Here is an 18,447-nt window from a genome sequence, read left to right as displayed (position 1 = left end):
TCAAGATGTGTACAAAGGGTATATTTTTATGGAAATTTTGGCAACCATTCCTTAATTCCAAATGGCACATAATAATACAGGGATGAGGATATACGGCTCGCTTGCTGACTCAACGGCATTCGGGCACAAAAGCCGTCACTACGGGAGAGCTCCAGTATGCCAACGGCCGCCAGCCGTCGGCACAGCAAGGAAGGCCGTCGGCACAGGCTGTGCCGACGGTGACCGTCGGCGTAGCTTCGTCGGCATAGTTCCGGTCGGGATCGCCGATCACCGTTAACCTGATCGGCGTCGGCACATATTGTTGTGCCGACGGTATAACCGTCGGCATAGTATTTCAAAATTTTCAATTTTTAAAAAAAAAAGATTAAAAATATTTTTTTGAAAAAATATATTTTTTATTTTTTTTCAATTTTCTTCTTATTCTTTTTTACTTGTTAATCTTTCACAATCACACTTACACTTAGTACATCTAATCTTAGGTCAAATTGCACTTGTATTCAAACTTCCCAGTTGGTCACCCATCCTCACACTACTCCTGCCCCAGCACGCTTAACTTCTTGGTTCTCTTCGGATGAGCTTCCATGAAAGAAATGATGCCCTTGTTGTTAATATTACCATATCAATCATATTAACCCTTTGACTTGTAGGATAACGTAGCATAGAAAACAAAAAATTTCCTACCGCGAACACGAAATCCAAGCCAAGATGCAATCTAGAAGATGGTAGCAACGAGGGGATTATCGAGTCTCACCCTTGAAGAGATTCCAAAGCCTACAAGATGAGGCTCTTGTTGCTGCGGTAGACGATCACTTGCCGCTTGCAAAAGCGCGTAGAAGATCTTGATCACGGCGCCACGAACGGGCAGCACCTCCGTACTCGGTCACACGTTCGGTTGTTGATGAAGACGACGTCCACCTCCCGTTCCAGCGGGCAGCGGAAGTAGTAGCTCCTCTTGAATCCGACAGCACGACGGCGTGGTGTCGGTGGCGGTGGAGAACTCCGTCGGAGCTTCGCTAAAGCACGCGGGAGCTATGCAGGAGAGGGGGGCGGCTAGGGTTTGGGAGGGGGTGGCCGGCCACTCAAGGGGGGCGGCCAGGTTGTGGTCTTGGGGTGGCCGGCCCCCTCCCCTTGGCCCCTCATTATATAGGTGAAAGCCCCAAGTGTTGGACTACAAGTCTCCGAATAAGACCCGAACCCAAAACCTTCCATGTGATAGGGAAACCTACCCAAGGTGGGAATCCCACTTGGGTGGGATTCCCCCCTTCCATGTGGGGGGTGGCCGGCCCCCATAGGGGGAGTCCACTTGGGACTCCTCCCCCACTAGGGTTGGCCGGCCATGGAGGTGGAGTCCCTCCGGGACTCCACCTTCCTTGGTGGTTTCTTCCGGACTTTTCTACACCTTCCATAGAACCTTCCGCATCATTTTAATTCACATAAAATGACATCCTATATATGAATCTTATTCTCCGGACCATTCCGGAACTCCTCGTGATGCCCGGGATCTCATCCGGGACTCCGAACAAATATTCGAACTCCATTCCATATTCAAGTTCTACCATTTCAACATCCAACTTTAAGTGTGTCACCCTACGGTTCGCGAACTATGCGGACATGGTTGAGTACTCACTCCGACCAATAACCAATAGCGGGATCTGGAGATCCATAATGGCTCCCACATATTCAACGATGACTTTAGTGATCGAATGAACCATTCACATACAATACCAATTCCCTTTGTCACGCGATATTTTACTTGTCCGAGGTTTGATCTTCGGTATCACTCTATACCTTGTTCAACCTCGTCTCCTGACAAGTACTCTTTACTCGTACCGTGGTATGTGGTCTCTTATGAACTTATTCATATGCTTGCAAGACATTAGACGACATTCCACCGAGAGGGCCCAGAGTATATCTATCCGTCATCGGGATGGACAAATCCCACTGTTGATCCATATGCCTCAACTCATACTTTCCGGATACTTAATCCCACCTTTATAACCACCCATTTACGCAGTGGCGTTTGGTGTAATCAAAGTACATTTCCGGTATAAGTGATTTACATGATCTCATGGTCATAAGGACTAGGTAACTATGTATCGAAAGCTTATAGCAAATAACTTAATGACGAGATCTTATGCTACGCTTAATTGGGTGTGTCCATTACATCATTCATATAATGATATAACCTTGTTATTAATAACATCCAATGTTCATGATTATGAAACTAATCATCCATTAATCAACAAGCTAGTTTAAGAGACATACTAGGGACTTCTTGTTGTCTACATATCACACATGTACTAATGTTTCGGTTAATACAATTATAGCATGGTATATAAACATTTATCATAAACATAAAGATATATAATAACCACTTTTATTATTGCCTCTTGGGCATATCTCCAACAGTCTCCCACTTGCACTAGAGTCAATAATCTAGATTACATTGTAAGGTACCTAACACCCATGGCATTCTGGTGTTGGTCATGCTTTGCCCTAGGGAGAGCTTTAGTCAACGGATCTGCTACATTCAGATCAGTGTGTACTTTGCAAATCTTTACTTCTCCATCTTCGATGTACTCGCGAATCGAATGATAACGCAGCTTGATATGCTTCAGCCTCTTGTCTGACCTTGGTTCTTGTGCATTGGTGATGGCACCCATGTTGTCACAATAGATGACTAGTGGGTCCAATGCACTAGGAACCACACCGAGCTCTACAATGAACCTCTTCATCCATACCGCTTCTGATGAAGCCTCCAAGCCGCTATGTACTCCGATTCTGTTGAGGATTTCGCCACCGTGCACTGCTTCGAGCTTGCCCAGCTTACTGCAGCACCATTCAATATAAACACGTACCCAGATTGTGACTTAGAGTCATCAGGATCTGTGTTCCAACTTGCATCGGTGTAACTTGTTACAACGAGCTCTTGGTCACCTCCATAACAAAGAAACATATCCTTAGTTCTTTTCAAGTACTTCAGGATATTCTTGGCATGTCCGATGTTCCATTCCTGGATCACTTTGATATCTGCTAGTCAAACTAACGGCATGTGCTATATCCGGTCTTGTACATAGCATGGCATACATGATAGAGCCTACTGCCGAGGCATAGGGATCTGACTCATCCTTTCTCTTTCTTCTGTAGTGGCCAGGACCTTGAGTCTTACTCAAGACCTTGCCTGGTAACATAGGTAAGAATCCTTTCTTACTTTCGTCCATTCTAAACTTCTTTAGAATCTTGTCCAGGTATGTACTCTGTGATAGCCCTATTAGACGTCTTGATCTATCTCTATAAATCTTGATGCCTAATATATATGATGCTTCACCAAGGTCTTTCATTGAAAAACTATTATTCAAATAACCCTTTACACTGCTTAGTAGTTCTATATCATTCCCAATCAATAATATGTCATCTACATATAATATCAGGAATGCTACAAAGCTCCCACTCACTTTCTTGTAAATACAGGCCTCTCCATGACACTGTATAAACCCGAAGTCTTTGATCACCTTATCAAAGCGTCGGTTCCAACTTCTTGATGCTTGCTTCAGTCCATAAATTGAACGCTGAAGTTTGCATACTTTGTCAGCATTTTTAGGATCGACAAAACCTTTGGGTTGTACCATATACAACTCTTCCTCAATGTCTCCATTAAGGAACGCCGTTTTGACATCCATCTGCCAAATCTCATAATCGAAAAATGCAGCTATTGTTAACAAAATCCTTACAGATTTTAGCTTCTCTACAGGTGAGAAAGTCTCATCGTAGTCAACACCTTGAATTTGTCGGAAACCCTTTGCGACAAATCGAGCTTTATAGACAGTAATATTACCATCATCATCTGTTTTTCTTTTGAAGATCCATTTATTCTCGACAGCCTTGCGGCTATCAGGTAAGTCTACCAAAGTCCATACTTTGTTATCATACATGGATCCCATTTCGGATTTCATGGCTTCTTGCCATTTGTTGGAATCTGGGCTCATCATCGCTTCTTCATACGTCGCAGGGTCTTCATCATTGTTATCCACAATCATGACATTTAGACAAGGATCATACCGATCTGAGTGGCACGTTCCCTTGTCGATCCGCGAGGTTCGGTAGCTATCTCGTTTGAAGTTTCATGATCATTATCATTAGCTTCCTCTGTTGCTGTGTAGGCGGCACAGAACATCTTCCAGATCGCGCTACTCTGATCAACGAGCAGAGATTCTTCAATCTCATCGAGTTCTACTTTTCTTCCAGTCACTTCTTTAGTGAGAAATTCTTTCTCAAGAAAGGTTCCGTTCTTAGCAACAAAGATCTTGCCTTCGGATCTGTGATAGAAAGTGTACCCTATAGTTTCCTTAGGGTATCCTATGAAGACGCATTTCTCCGCTTTGGGTTCTAGCTTGTCCGGTTGTAACTTTTTTACATAGGCTTCGCAGCCCCAAACTTTTAGGAACGACAGCTTAGGTTTCTTATTAAACAATAATTCATACGGTGTCGTTTCAACGGATTTTGATGGTGCTCTATTTAAAGTGAATGCGGTTGTCTCTAATGCATAACTCCAAAATGATAACGGCAAATCAGTAAGAGACATCATAGAACGAACCATATCTAAGAGAGTTCGATTACGATGTTCGGACACACCATTTCGTTGAGGTGTTCCCGGCGGTGTCAATTGTGAAAGTATTCCGCATTTCTTTAAATGCATGCCAAACTCATAACTCAGATATTCACCTCCACGATCTGATCGTAGAAATTTAATCTTCTTGTTACGTTGATTTTCTACTTCACTTTGGAATTCCTTAAACTTCTCAAAAGTTTCGGATTTATGTTTCATGAAATAGATATACCCATATCTACTCAGATCATCTGTGAAGGTTAGAACATAACGATAACCACCGCGCGATGCTACACTCATTGGTCCGCACACATCGGTATGTATGATTTCCAATAAGTAGTAGCTCGCTCCATAATACCAGAGAATGGAGTCTTAGTCATTTTTCCCATTAGACATGCTTCGCATCTATCAAGTGACTCAAAGTCAAGTGATTCAAGTAACCCATCGGTATGGAGTTTCTTCATGCGTTTCACTCCAATATGACCAAGACGACAGTGCCACATATAAGTAGAATTATCATTAAATTTAATTCGCTTAGCATCAATGTTATGTATATGTGTATCACTACTATCGAGATCTAACAGAAATAAGCCATTCTTTTCAGGTGCTCGACCATAAAAGATATTATTCATAAAAATAGAACAACCATTATTCTCAGGCTTGAATGAATAACCGTCTTGCATTAAACAAGATCCAGATATAATGTTCATGCTCAACGCGGGTACAAAATAACAATTATTTAGGCTTAAAACTAATCCCGAAGGTAGATGTAGAGGAAGTGTGCCGACAGCGATCACATCGACTTTGGATCCATTTCCAACGCGCATGGTCACTTCATCTTTTAGTAGTCTTCGTTTATTCTTTAGTTCCTGTTTCGAGTTACAAATATGAGCAACCGAACCAGTATCAAATACCTGTGTACTAGTACGAGAACCAGTAAGATAAACATCTATAACATGTATATCGATATACCTTCTTTCTTCTTCTTGACAAGGCCGCTCTTCGGATCCGCCAAATACTTGGAGCAATTACGCTTCCAGTGTCCCTTCTCCTTGCAGTAATAACACTCAGCATCAGGCTTAGGGCCAGTCTTAGGTTTCACAGGAGGTGTGGCAGCTTTCTTGCCACTCTTCTTGTTCTTGCCTTTAGACTTGCCCTGTTTCTTGAAGCTGGTGGTCTTGTTGACCATCAACACTTGGTGTTCTTTCTTAATTTCAATCTCAGTAGATTTCAGCATGGAGAAGAGTTCAGGTAACTCTTTGTTCATGTTCTGCATATTGTAATTCATCACAAAGTTCTTGTAACTAGGTGGCAGTGATTGAAGGACACGGTTAATCCCCAGTCTGTTAGGAATCACTATTCCCAAGTCACTGAGTTTCTTCGCATGCCCGGTCATGGCGAGCATGTGCTCACTAACGGAGCTGCCTTCTTCCATCATGTAGCTGAAGAAGTGTTTCGATGCTTCATAGCATTCCACGGCCGCATGAGTCTCAAATATAGTCTTCAACTCATTGATTAACTCATGTGGATCGTGGTGCTCAAAACGTTTTTGAAGATCGGCTTCCAGACTGCATAAGATGGCACACTGAACTTGAGAGTACCGAGTTTTCCGAGTTGCGTAAACAGCTTTTACTTCATCGGTTTGGTTTCGCAGGAGGGTCACCTAGCGGTGCATCAAGCACATATTGCAGATTTCCGCCATTGAGGAAAATCCTCACATGACGGAACCCACGGTGAAGTTGCTACCGTTGCTCTTAAGCTTTTCTTTCTCTAGGAACTGGTTAAAATTGATTGAGGACGCCATATCTACTACATATTTGCAATAGTTTAGACTAATGTTTATGACAAATTGAGTTCAAATTTTAATTCAATATAATTAAAAACTAGGTGAACTCCCACTCAAAACAATATCCCTCGCATTGTCTTAGTGATCACACGAACCAAATCCACCACACCAAGTCCGATCATCACGAGACAAGATGTAACTTCAATGGCGAACACTCAAAGTGTTCATCATATCAATCATATGATTCATGCTCTACCTTTCGGTATCACGTGTTCCGAGACCATGACTGTACATGCTAGGCTCGTCAAGGCCACCTTAGTATCCGCATGTGCAAAGGCGGCTTGCACCCGTTGTATGCACTTGTTGATTCTATCACACCCGATCATCACGAGATGCTTCAAACGACAAGTCTTGGCAACGGTGCTACTAAGGATGAACACTTTATTATCTTGAGATTTTATTGAGACGGATCATCAGAGACTTCTACCGACGCGATCTAAGCAAAAGAAGATGCATACCAGGATTAACATCACATGCGTTCATATGTGATATGATATGGCCCTTTTGTCTTTGCGCCTTTGATCTTCATCTCCAAAGCACGGACATGATCTCCATCATCAACGGGCATGATCTCCATCATCGTCGGCGAAGCACCAAGGTCAATGGCGCCGTCTTCATGATTGTCCTCCATGTAGCAACTATTACAACTACTTTGAAATACTACTCAACATGAAATTTAAAGACAACCATAAGGCTCCTGCCGGTTGCCACAATACAATAATGATCATCTCATACATAGTCATCATCACATTATGGCCATATCACATCACCAAACCCTGCAAAAACAAGTTAGACGTTCTCTAATTTGGTTTGCATATTTTACGTGGTTTAGGGTTTTCGAGTGAGATCCAATCTACCTACGAACATGAACCACAACGGTGATACTAGTGTTGTCAATAGAAGAGTAAATTGAATCTTTACTATAGTAGGAGAGACAGACACCCGCAAAGCCTCTTATGCAATACAAGTTGCATGTCGAACGAGGAACAAGTCTCATGAACGCGGTCATGTAAAGTTAGTCCGAGCCGCTTCATCCCACTATGCCATAAAGATGCAAAGTACTCAACTAAAGATAACAAGAGCATCAACGCCCACAAAACCATTGTGTTCTACTCGTGCAACCATCTATGCATAGACACGGCTCTGATACCACTGTAGGATAACGTAGCATAGAAAACAAAAAATTTCCTACCGCGAACACGAAATCCAAGCCAAGATGCAATCTAGAAGACGGTAGCAACGAGGGGATTATCGAGTCTCACCCTTGAAGAGATTCCAAAGCCTACAAGATGAGGCTCTTGTTGCTGCGGTAGACGATCACTTGCCGCTTGCAAAAGCGCGTAGAAGATCTTGATCACGGCGCCACGAACGGCAAAGCACCTCCGTACTCGGTCACACGTTCGGTTGTTGATGAAGACGACGTCCACCTCCCGTTCCAGCGGGCAGCGGAAGTAGTAGCTCCTCTTGAATCCGACAGCACGACGGTGTGGTGTCGGTGGCGGTGGGAGAACTCCGGCGGAGCTTCGCTAAAGCACGCGGGAGCTATGGAGGAGAGGGGGGCGGCTAGGGTTTGGGAGGGGGTGGCCGGCCACTCAAGGGGGGCGGCCAGGTTGTGGTCTTGGGGTGGCCGGCCCCCTCCCCTTGGCCCCTCATTATATAGGTGGAAGCCCCAAGTGTTGGACTACAAGTCTCCGAATAAGACCCGAACCCAAAACCTTCCATGTGATAGGGAAACCTACCCAAGGTGGGAATCCCACTTGGGTGGGATTCCCCCCTTCCATGTTGGGGGGTGGCCGGCCCCCATAGGGGGAGTCCACTTGGGACTCCTCCCCCACTAGGGTTGGCCGGCCATGGAGGTGGAGTCCCTCCGGGACTCCACCTTCCTTGGTGGTTTCTTCCGGACTTTTCTAGAACCTTCTAGAACCTTCCATAGAACCTTCCGCATCATTTTAATTCACATAAAATGACATCCTATATATGAATCTTATTCTCCGGACCATTCCGGAACTCCTCGTGATGTCCGGGATCTCATCCGGGACTCCGAACAAATATTCGAACTCCATTCCATATTCAAGTTCTACCATTTCAACATCCAACTTTAAGTGTGTCACCCTACGGTTCGCGAACTATGCGGACATGGTTGAGTACTCACTCCGACCAATAACCAATAGCGGGATCTGGAGATCCATAATGGCTCCCACATATTCAATGATGACTTTAGTGATCGAATGAACCATTCACATACAATACCAATTCCCTTTGTCACGCGATACTTTACTTGTCCGAGGTTTGATCTTCGGTATCACTCTATACCTTGTTCAACCTCGTCTCCTGACAAGTACTCTTTACTCGTACCGTGGTATGTGGTCTCTTATGAACTTATTCATATGCTTGCAAGACATTAGACGACATTCCACCGAGAGGGCCCAGAGTATATCTATCCGTCATCGGGATGGACAAATCCCACTGTTGATCCATATGCCTCAACTCATACTTTCCGGATACTTAATCCCACCTTTATAACCACCCATTTACGCAGTGGTGTTTGGTGTAATCAAAGTACCTTTCCGGTATAAGTGATTTACATGATCTCATGGTCATAAGGACTAGGTAACTATGTATCGAAAGCTTATAGCAAATAACTTAATGACGAGATCTTATGCTACGCTTAATTGGGTGTGTCCATTACATCATTCATATAATGATATAACCTTGTTATTAATAACATCCAATGTTCATGATTATGAAACTAATCATCCATTAATCAACAAGCTAGTTTAAGAGGCATACTAGGGACTTCTTGTTGTCTACATATCACACATGTACTAATGTTTCGGTTAATACAATTATAGCATGGTATATAAACATTTATCATAAACATAAATTTATATAATAACCACTTTTATTATTGCCTCTTGGGCATATCTCCAACATGACTGTGCTGCCACATCTCTATATTTTTGAATTCTAAACAATTACTTAAGTAAATAATAATGAATATATATATATAATAATAATAAAGAATTTGAAAAACAATTAAATGATTTAATTTTTGTCTTTTTATTTAATATGGAATAATTAATATCAGTAAATACGAATTTGGCAAATAATATGTCTAAATTGATCAGAAAAATAAGAGGAATACAAATATGACATCCATATCATATTTTGAACCTACAATTTAATTTACCCAAAAATCATGAGCAATAGATTAAGTACCTCTAGTTTAAATCTGGTTGACTTTATCGAAAATGAGGTGGGAAACGGCCTCGGCATGACATAGTTTGCCGAAATGAGGTCATATTTGGCACGTGTGTGGGTCCTAGGATGGGAAGCAAGACCCCGGACGCGGATTTCTAATCCGACCCACGGGCGACCATATTTTCATTTTTAGCGTGCCCAAGCGGTTTTTATTTGTGAAGCAGCTACATGGGGCGCATTTTAGTATGACGTGAAACCTCCGTGCGATGATAGTAGACCACCTACGCACCACCTATCACATGGCATGTACACGCGTTAGCTATTTGAGAACCCATGCAGCTTCCGGCGGTGTCCCGCCGATTCCGCTGGAAACTGACCGGATTTGAACTAGGGCTCAACTATCCGTCACTCCAGAAATTCCGGAAAAAATGTTTTTAGTTCTACGATGCATCATTATATGTGCTAATTTTTGTCCGTTTAGTTTGTTCGCGAATGGGTGCACCCGCACGCCCGGTATGGCGATACCGCATGTCCCTGTTTTGGCCAGATGGCAATTTGAAAATCCCACGGAGCCGCGTGGCGTCATTTCATATGTCATGGTAACTATTCCGTTTGTCAAAAGTGGGATACGGCAATTATTTTGAAAAACCTTCACGAAAAGGACTATCACGTCCGGAGTTCTATGGATTTAAGGGGAAATGAGGTGGGAAACGGCCTCGGCATGGCATAGTTTACCGAAACGAGGTCATATTTGGCACGTGTGTGGGCCCTAGGATGGGAAGCAAGACCCCGGGTGCGGATTTCTAATCTGACACACGGGCGACCATCGTTTCATTTTTAGCGTGCCCAAACGGTTTTTATTTGTGAAGCAGCTACATGGGGCACATTTTAATATGACGTGAAACCTCCGTGCGATCATAGTAGACCACCTACGCACCACCTATCACATGACATGTGCACGCATTAGCTTTTTGGGAACCCATGCGGTTTCCGGCGGTGTCCCGCCGAATCCGCTGGAAACTGACCGGATTTGAACTAGGGCTCAACTATCCGTCGCTCCAGAAATTCCGGAAAAAATGTTTTTAGTTCTACGACGCATCATTATATGTGCTAATTTTTGTCCGTTTAGTTTTTTCGCGAATGGGTGCACCCGCACGCCCGGTACGGCGATACCGCATGTCCTGGGGTGCTGTTTTGGCCAGATGGCAATTTGAACGAAGTCAAAAAATCTCACGGAGCTGCGTGGCGTCATTTTATATGTCATAGTAACTATTCCGTTTGTCAAAACTGGGATGTGGCAATTATTTTGGAAAACCCTTCACGAAAAGAGCTATCACATCCGGAGTTCTATGGATTTCAAGGGAAATGAGGTGGGAAATGACCTCGGCATGGCATAGTTTCCCGAAACAAGGTCATATTTGGCACGTGTATGGGCCCTAGGATGGAAAGCGAGACCCCGGGTGCGGATTTCTAATCCGACCAACGGGCGGCCATCTTTTCATTTTTAGCGTGCCCAAACGGTTTTTATTTGTGAAGCAGCTACATGGGGAACATTTTAGTATGACATGAAACCTCCGTGCGATGATAGTAGACCACCTACGCACCACCTATCACATGACATGTGCACGCATTAGCTTTTTGGGAACTCATGCGGCTTTCGGCGGTGTCCCGCCGAATCCGTTGGAAACTGACCGGATTTGAACTAGGGCTCAACTATCCGTCGCTCCAGAAATTCCGGAAAAAATGTTTTTAGTTCTACGACGCATCATTATATGTGCTAATTTTTGTCCGTTTAGTTTTTTCGCGAATGTGTGCACTCAAGACGCCCGTGCACGGGCGATACCGCATGTCCTGGGGGGATGTTTTGGCCAGATGGCAATTTGAACGAAGTCAAAAAATCTCACGGAGCCGCGTGGCATCATTTTATATGTCATAGTAACTATTCCGTTTATCAAAACTGGGATGTGGCAATTATTTTCGAAAACCCTTCACGAAAAGAGCTATCACGTCCGGAGTTCTATGGATTTCAGGGGAAATGAGGTGGGAAACGGCCTCGACATGGCATAATTTTCCGAAACGAGGTCATATTTGACACGTGTGTGGGCCCTAGGATGGTAAGCAATACCCTGGACGCGGATTTCTAATCCGACCCACGAGCGACCATTTTTTCATTTTTGGCGTGTGTGAAAGCCATGAAACCTCGAACATTATAGCTCATTTATAAGAAAATTTATTTAGGTATTTGAAATATTCCATTTTTGATATTTTTCTATGATAGATCTTGTTTTTCTGCAAAATTTGATATACTATACTTATTTTTCTCAGTTAGAATGATTTAGTTATGCTTTTTTGAAGACTGCCGTTGAGAAATAGGAAAAAGCTATGCCGACGGTTTAACCGTCGGCACAGTTCTGTAGTGGAAAAAAAAAAGTTGTGCCGACGGCCAGAGCTGTGCCGACGGTGACCGTCGACACCTCCAGCCTGTACCGACGGCCAATTTAACGCCGACGGTCATCCTCGTCGTCGCGCTCCGGCGGCTACTGTGCCGACGGCCCCGACATTTGGCCGTCGGCACATCGCCTGGCCGTCGGCGTACGGCAATTCTCCCATAGTGCGTTGGCAGCATCATAAATCACAACAATTTGTTTTTTAATTGGAAGTGGTTCATATTGTAGTTGTTTGGGCACTTCTATGAACCTTGCACCTCTATTGAGTAATGCCTGAGTCGCAGCATCAAGGTCTGACCCAAATTGAGCGAAGGCGGCCACTTCGCGATATTGTGCCGATTCCAGTTTTGAACTACCGTCGCACAGACAGGGAGACATATTTAGGAGGTCGTTCCCTTATGAGCACCTTCATTGGTGGTGGTCAATCCGATTTCATCTCCAAAATAGGTCGATCGGCCTGAGCCTTCCAGGACTAATACTAGGTAAGCTTATTCTGGCTCTTCTTCATTAAATAGCTTCATGGCACCAAGAACAGCTTTGCCTTTTCTTGCCGGTCGTTTAATTTACGTAGATGATCTAGCTAAGCTAGGTTAATTCGTCAAATTCCTCTTGCATTTTCCTTTGAGAATTGAGATTCAGATTAGATTGCAGCGTTGGCCTGTTTGGAGACCGTACGTACCTGCTGCGTCCTTGTCAGGAGGGAGCAATAACACGCAATCGACATGAACAAAACAGCCGGGTAAGAAGAGCTTTCGCATGCATGGCATGCAAGCTCCGCATGCAATTCTGTTGGAGACTTCCCTTTCATTTCGATCCTTTGTTGGCTTAGAGAAGAACGCTATTTGGTTCTCGTAATCTTGGTTCGAAAATCGAAACCATAACTATAGTCTATAGAAGAACAGCGGTCGACGTTGTTTCTTCTCTGCCCAACTTATTTCTTCAGAATCGCACTTGCTCACATGCCCCATATGGCCATATCTCTTCAGGGTGCTTTGCTTTTCGCGTTGTTCCAAGCTCTGGTAGGCGTCATGGGGGAAGCGAATGCTGAACCTACGAATGTAAGCCTTCTATAATTAGCCCGCAGGATCATGTTCATTAATTTACTCTATCTCATTCTCACATGCCATTTTCACACATGATCCTCCTCTATTCATTCCTTCACAGTGTGCCTATTTCCTTTTCTTGTGCAGAGCATCACCGTAGACGTGAGAGTGTACATGCACTGCGACGCCTGCGAGAGATTAGTACGCCGCACCATCAAGAAGATGGATGGTAAAAACAAGAAGAAAATACTGAATTCCAAGCCTGTTCATGTGATGTCACTAACGTCTGATCACCATCCATCTGTAGGCGTCGAGACGGTGGAGGTGGACAGGGAGGAGAACAAGATAACGGTAACAGGGGATTTCAAAGCCCACAAGTTGCTGAAGAAGATCAAGAAGAAGACCGGGAAGAAGGCGGAGATATTGGTCCCGGAACCTGAGGTAAATGAGGAAGAACACCAGGAGGAAGCCGAGGAGGTTCATGCTCCTTACAGCGATCCGGTGCCGGACATGGACCATGTTCTAAATAACGAGTTCCTGCGGCCGGCACGATGGGACCATCATTACTTCGATGACGAGAACACGGAAGCGTGTAGGATAATGTAGCCGTAGCGATACTGTTAGGAGCGGTCCTTACTAACTATGCATTGGTTACTTATAGCTTACACTTGTAAACATATCACAGCAGGCCTATTAGCTCAGCTGGTTAGAGCGTCGTGCTAATAACGCGAAGGTCACAGGTTCGAGACCTGTATGGGCCATTCTTTTTTCTGAATTAGCTTTCCTGAAGGTCTGGAATGTTGTTTTTTCTGCAAATAAGCGGGTTCGAGACCTGTATGAGCCATTCTTTTTTCTGAATTCTGAATCCTCCAGGAACTGGAATGTTGTTTTTTCTGCAAATAAGCGCCAACAAAAAAAAATCTCTAGATTACAAGCACTGAACATTACTGGCCGTAAACGCCTCCAAACAAAAACAAGCATGCATTGGACCAAAAAAAATTCTGAATAGTTCCTGAAGGTAACTAGAATGTTGGCTTTTTTGCAAATAAGTGCCAACAAAAAAATGATGTTACTTCCAGATTACAAGCACTGAACATGAACATTACTGACCGAAAACAAGCATGCACTGGAGAGCATTTTTGTGTAAATCATGAAAGTGATGCTTTTATGGGTCAATCTTTGTTTCCCCCGAAGGTAACTGGAATGTTGGTTTTTTGCAAATAAGCTCCAAAAAATGATATTATTTCCAGATTACAAGCACTGAACATTACTGACCGAAAACACCTCCATAGAAGCAATAAAGTGGGCAGCATTTTTGTGTAAACCCATGAAAGATAATGCTCCCTGAAAATGAGTCAGATACAGAGAAAAGACTTCTTCCATAAGACTGCTAACACAAATAGTCTCAAGATTGACACTGTGGCTCAAACTTCCAAAAGGTGTAAAAATCTTCCGAAGCACATAACTGTCTTGCGAGCGAGACGCGACACTACATTGTATGTCTTCAATAATGTTGACATAAGGTTTGGATATTGAATCAATGTACAATAGTTACAAATATAAGGAATGTACATTGTCTAGAGTAACAGTACTTCATCCGAACAACTCACAAACTCATAATACATATGCAGACAATACACGTGGTCATTGACCGGTACACTTAACGCTCCATGGTTTGGCGGCAAGAGGTCTACCAAAAATAATTTTCCGTGTGTAAGAAAACTACAACGGCCTATCATAGGGTGGCGGCTCGAGAATCCTGCCAGCCCAATTCACGAGCTCGTCGTTCCCAGATTGCAGTCAGTTTCTTCTCCTTGGAGATTGCTCCCTCAGACTTCTCCCTAGCTTCCTCACAAGTCTCTGTAGCCGCATTACACTTCTCTGCCTCTCGCTGGTACTGGGTAGCCTGCCTTTTTGCCTCCACAAGAGTGGCGTTCATGTGATGGCTGTGCTCCTCAGCTACAACCTGCTGCAGCTTCAGTTCCTCATTAAGGAGATCAACAAACTGCTTCTCCATCTCTTTGTTACGCTCAGGATCATTTGTGCCGCAAGCTGCATATTCAACTTCAAATTATTTTTCGATTCAACAAGATTGCCTGATAACAGCAGTAACAGAAGTAGAACGAAACCGACGCCACCATACGAAAAGGAGTTCACAAGAAAAGTTCCAGCTCACAAGTACTTGGACAGAAATGTGGCAAAAGGTTTACACTATCCTGTTCATGCAGAGCATTTGCAATTTCACCATAGAACTTATGATAGTTATGTAGGTGAAAGCTTTATGTGCAGCAGCAATATAACACTTCGTCAGCACACAGTAAGCTGCATGGCATGCAAATTGGTGCAGGGGAGGAGTCATCATCCCTTACTGGAATGGAAACAGCAGGAAGTAATCCACGTTCAGTTGTGATGTTAATGCGTTACTGGAAATTTGCAGGCTAATGTGTTACTGGAAATAGCAGGAAGTATTTCATGTTTGGCTGCAATGTTACTGGGAAATATAAGGAAGTAATCCATGTATGATTGCAATATGTTAAACCCCATCACAGATGTGTGGTGTGGGTGGTATGTGCATAACGAAGTACTATTTTGGACTGAAGCTCGTTAGCATATGATGCATACCATCATAGACTGAGAACGACATCGTCATTATCCTTCTTGTGTACTTGCTCATGTATAGCTAATACCACAAGCACATCAAAATTCTATGCAAATATAATGAAAAAACACACGATTTTCTCAATCACATTTGGATGCTGTAGCAGTTGTAGAGTAGGTCATTCAATAGGTATATCCCAGTTCCCAAATATTCCATGCTTAAGTCATTAAGGCCCAATCTTACAGAAACTGCAAAATGATTTAGGCCAGCCTGATACGTAGCATGCCAGCAGTTTAAAAGAGCAATATCAACATAGTAAAACGGACGAACTGATGATAAACTGTTAAAGGATGAACTAATTTATCTAACGCTTCATATAGAGTAAAACAACACTCTCAAAGGTAAGGGAAATGTCAAGAACGACACTAGTAGAATAGCATGCATTGTAATAACACCTGGACATGGAAATTGTGCTGGGGGAGATAAAAGTCCAGGAACAGTCTAAAGTTGCAGGTGGAATTGTTTGGTAGAGAAAATATCATGATGAGAACTTGGCCAATTATGTCAACCAGGCCTTAGCAATACAACCGTTATGTTCGACCAATTGCAGTGATAAGACCGCATAATATACTGAAATCTGAGTTGAAGTGAGTATGAAGGAGGAGCTCAAACCTGAAATTGAGAAGTTCATGAGCCCTGCAAAGGAAGGAAAATGTACAATCCTGTCAGTTCTGAAGGTGGAAGACATGAATAAGCAGTTGATTTGGCCTATTGCTATTATTAGTGCAGAGTTCAATTCACCCACTGCATTCATGAGCAGCTGCATTCATGTAGGGTAACACCAACCCGTGCCCGTGCCCGTGCCCATTTTCTTATCTACAGAACTTTGAGGCGTCGGCGGGCGCAGATCTGAGGAGAGGGGGCGGGAGCGGAGGCTCACCGGGCGCGATGGAGTGGAGGGAGAGGGGCGGCGGGCAGTCGCAGGTGCAGGGCGGGCACGTGGGGGAGGAGGAGGAGACGGCGGCCGTGAGGGTGGCGGCGGAGGAGGAGAAGCCCTTCTTGTAGCGCCAGTAGAGCGCGGGCCCGGAGACGCCGAGCGCGGAGGCCACGGCCAGGATCACCAGGCACCACCGCCCGCACGCCGCCGCGCGGCGCCCCCCGACGGCCATCGCCGGCGCGCGCGCTCGGGTAATGTGTCCGCGCGCCGTGCCCGTGCGTGCTGGGTTCTACCGCGCGCGCGTGGTTGCGGTGATTTCTTGGTCCTGCAGCTCTGGGCGCGGCGTCGTGCTTGTAGCAGTGGTGGTGGTGGTAGCGATGGTGGGTGAGGGAGACGAGCAGAAGGAGGAGAGTGGTGGGGTGGGGGGAGTGTGTGAGTGGGAAGTGAGCGAACAGCGGGGAGTGGTAGGCTGGTCGGAAAGCTCGTCGGTGCGGTGGCGCGGCGGTGAGGAATTCACTCTAGTTTTTTTCCGCGTCACCCTTGGTGGAGACGGACCGAACCCAGCATTTTATCCCGTCGACGAGTCCGGGGACCCAGCTTCCTCTTCACGGCTGCCCGCCGCGTTCGTGGGTGCACCATATGTTAGGGCATCTCCAACCGGGCGATCCAAACGGACGCGCTGTGCCGTCCGTTTTAGACCGTTTGGGTGGCCGAGCGAACACGCGGACGCGGGGAGGCGACCCAAACGGACGCGCTGCGCCGTCCGTTTTAGACCGTTTGGGTGGCCGAGCGAACACGCGGACAGCGGCCCGCGTCCGCGTGTCCGTTTGGGTCGCACGCTGCGCCCAACGCGGTGACCCAAAAAGACGTCACGTGGTTCGTCTTCCTTGCGCGGCGCTGCGCCATGGTAGGCCTTGACGGGACAGCAATGGTGGGCGGTGGAACGCACGGGAAAGTTCCCGCACGCGCCAAGGTTCTCGCGCGCGCGAAAAGGCCATTGGCGTGCGCTCGCGCCCAAGTTTCCCGCCAGGCCGCCGGCTATAAAAGACGGCGGCGGTCTCTGATACGTCTCCGACGTATCGATAATTTCTTATGTTCCATGCCACATTATTGATGATATCTACATGTTTTATACACATTATATGTCATATTTATGCGTTTTCCGGAACTAACCTATTGACGAGATGCCGAAGTGTCAGTTCCTGTTTCTCATTGCTTTTGGTTTCAGAAATCCTAGTAAGGAAATATTCTCGGAATTGGACGAAATCAACGCCCAGCATTTTAGAATCCCCGGGAGCTTCCAGAACACCCGAGAGCCGCCAGAGAGGGGCCACAGGGGGCCCACACATGGTGGCGGCGCGGCCCAGGAGGGGGGGCGCCGCCCTAGTGTCTGGTGGCCCCAGACCCCTTCTGACGCCGCCCTTCCGCCTACTTAAGATCTCCGTCGCGAAAACCCTATACGTTCGACGAAACCAGAGAAAACCTTCCAGAGCCGCCGCCATCACGAAGCCAAGATCTGGGGGACAGGAGTCTCTGTTCCGGCACGCCGCCGGGACGGGGAAGTGCCCCCGGAAGGCTTCTCCATCGACACCACCGCCATCTTCATCAACGCTGTTGTCTCCCATGAGGAGGGAGTAGTTCTCCCTCGAGGCTAAGGGCTGTACCGGTAGCTATGTGGTTCATCTCTCTCCTATGTGCTTCAATACAATAATCTCATGAGCTGCCTTACATGATTGAGATTCATATGATGATGCTTGTAATCTAGATG

General features: G+C 45.3%; 2 protein-coding genes and 1 non-coding gene across 4 annotated transcripts; 2 read left to right on the top strand and 1 right to left on the bottom strand.

Moving 5' to 3' along the window:
- The first annotated feature begins 12,506 nt into the window (after positions 1-12,506).
- LOC127330548 (heavy metal-associated isoprenylated plant protein 20) lies at positions 12,507-14,001 on the top strand. Of its 2 annotated transcripts, XM_051356726.1 has the most exons (5): positions 12,507-12,582; positions 12,752-12,839; positions 13,087-13,158; positions 13,291-13,372; positions 13,451-14,001. In XM_051356726.1, exons 3-5 carry the CDS (start codon positions 13,129-13,131, stop codon positions 13,747-13,749), a joined length of 411 nt encoding a protein of 136 aa, XP_051212686.1. In that variant the 5' UTR covers positions 12,507-12,582; positions 12,752-12,839; positions 13,087-13,128; the 3' UTR covers positions 13,750-14,001. The 2 variants fall into 2 exon arrangements, with proteins under 2 accessions (XP_051212686.1, XP_051212685.1); XM_051356725.1 differs by lacking the exon at positions 12,507-12,582 and having other exon boundaries at positions 12,595-12,839.
- On the top strand, positions 13,831-13,904 carry TRNAI-AAU (transfer RNA isoleucine (anticodon AAU)). Its single transcript has one exon. It is a non-coding gene; the product is annotated as a tRNA-Ile (tRNA).
- A 655-nt stretch (positions 14,002-14,656) lies between the features above and the next one.
- LOC127335453 (uncharacterized) lies at positions 14,657-17,235 on the bottom strand. Its single transcript, XM_051362102.2, has 3 exons — positions 16,683-17,235; positions 16,415-16,438; positions 14,657-15,195 (listed from the first exon to the last, which is right to left on the bottom strand). The coding sequence occupies exons 1-3, from the start codon at positions 16,909-16,911 to the stop codon at positions 14,879-14,881; spliced, it is 570 nt and encodes a 189-aa protein (XP_051218062.1). The 5' UTR covers positions 16,912-17,235; the 3' UTR covers positions 14,657-14,878.
- Positions 17,236-18,447: the final 1,212 nt, after the last annotated feature.

The sequence above is a fragment of the Lolium perenne genome, chromosome 2 (genome assembly GCF_019359855.2).
Source record: "Lolium perenne isolate Kyuss_39 chromosome 2, Kyuss_2.0, whole genome shotgun sequence".
NCBI classification, from domain to species: Eukaryota; Viridiplantae; Streptophyta; class Magnoliopsida; order Poales; family Poaceae; genus Lolium; species Lolium perenne.
This window is presented reverse-complemented; position numbering and strand designations above follow the sequence as displayed.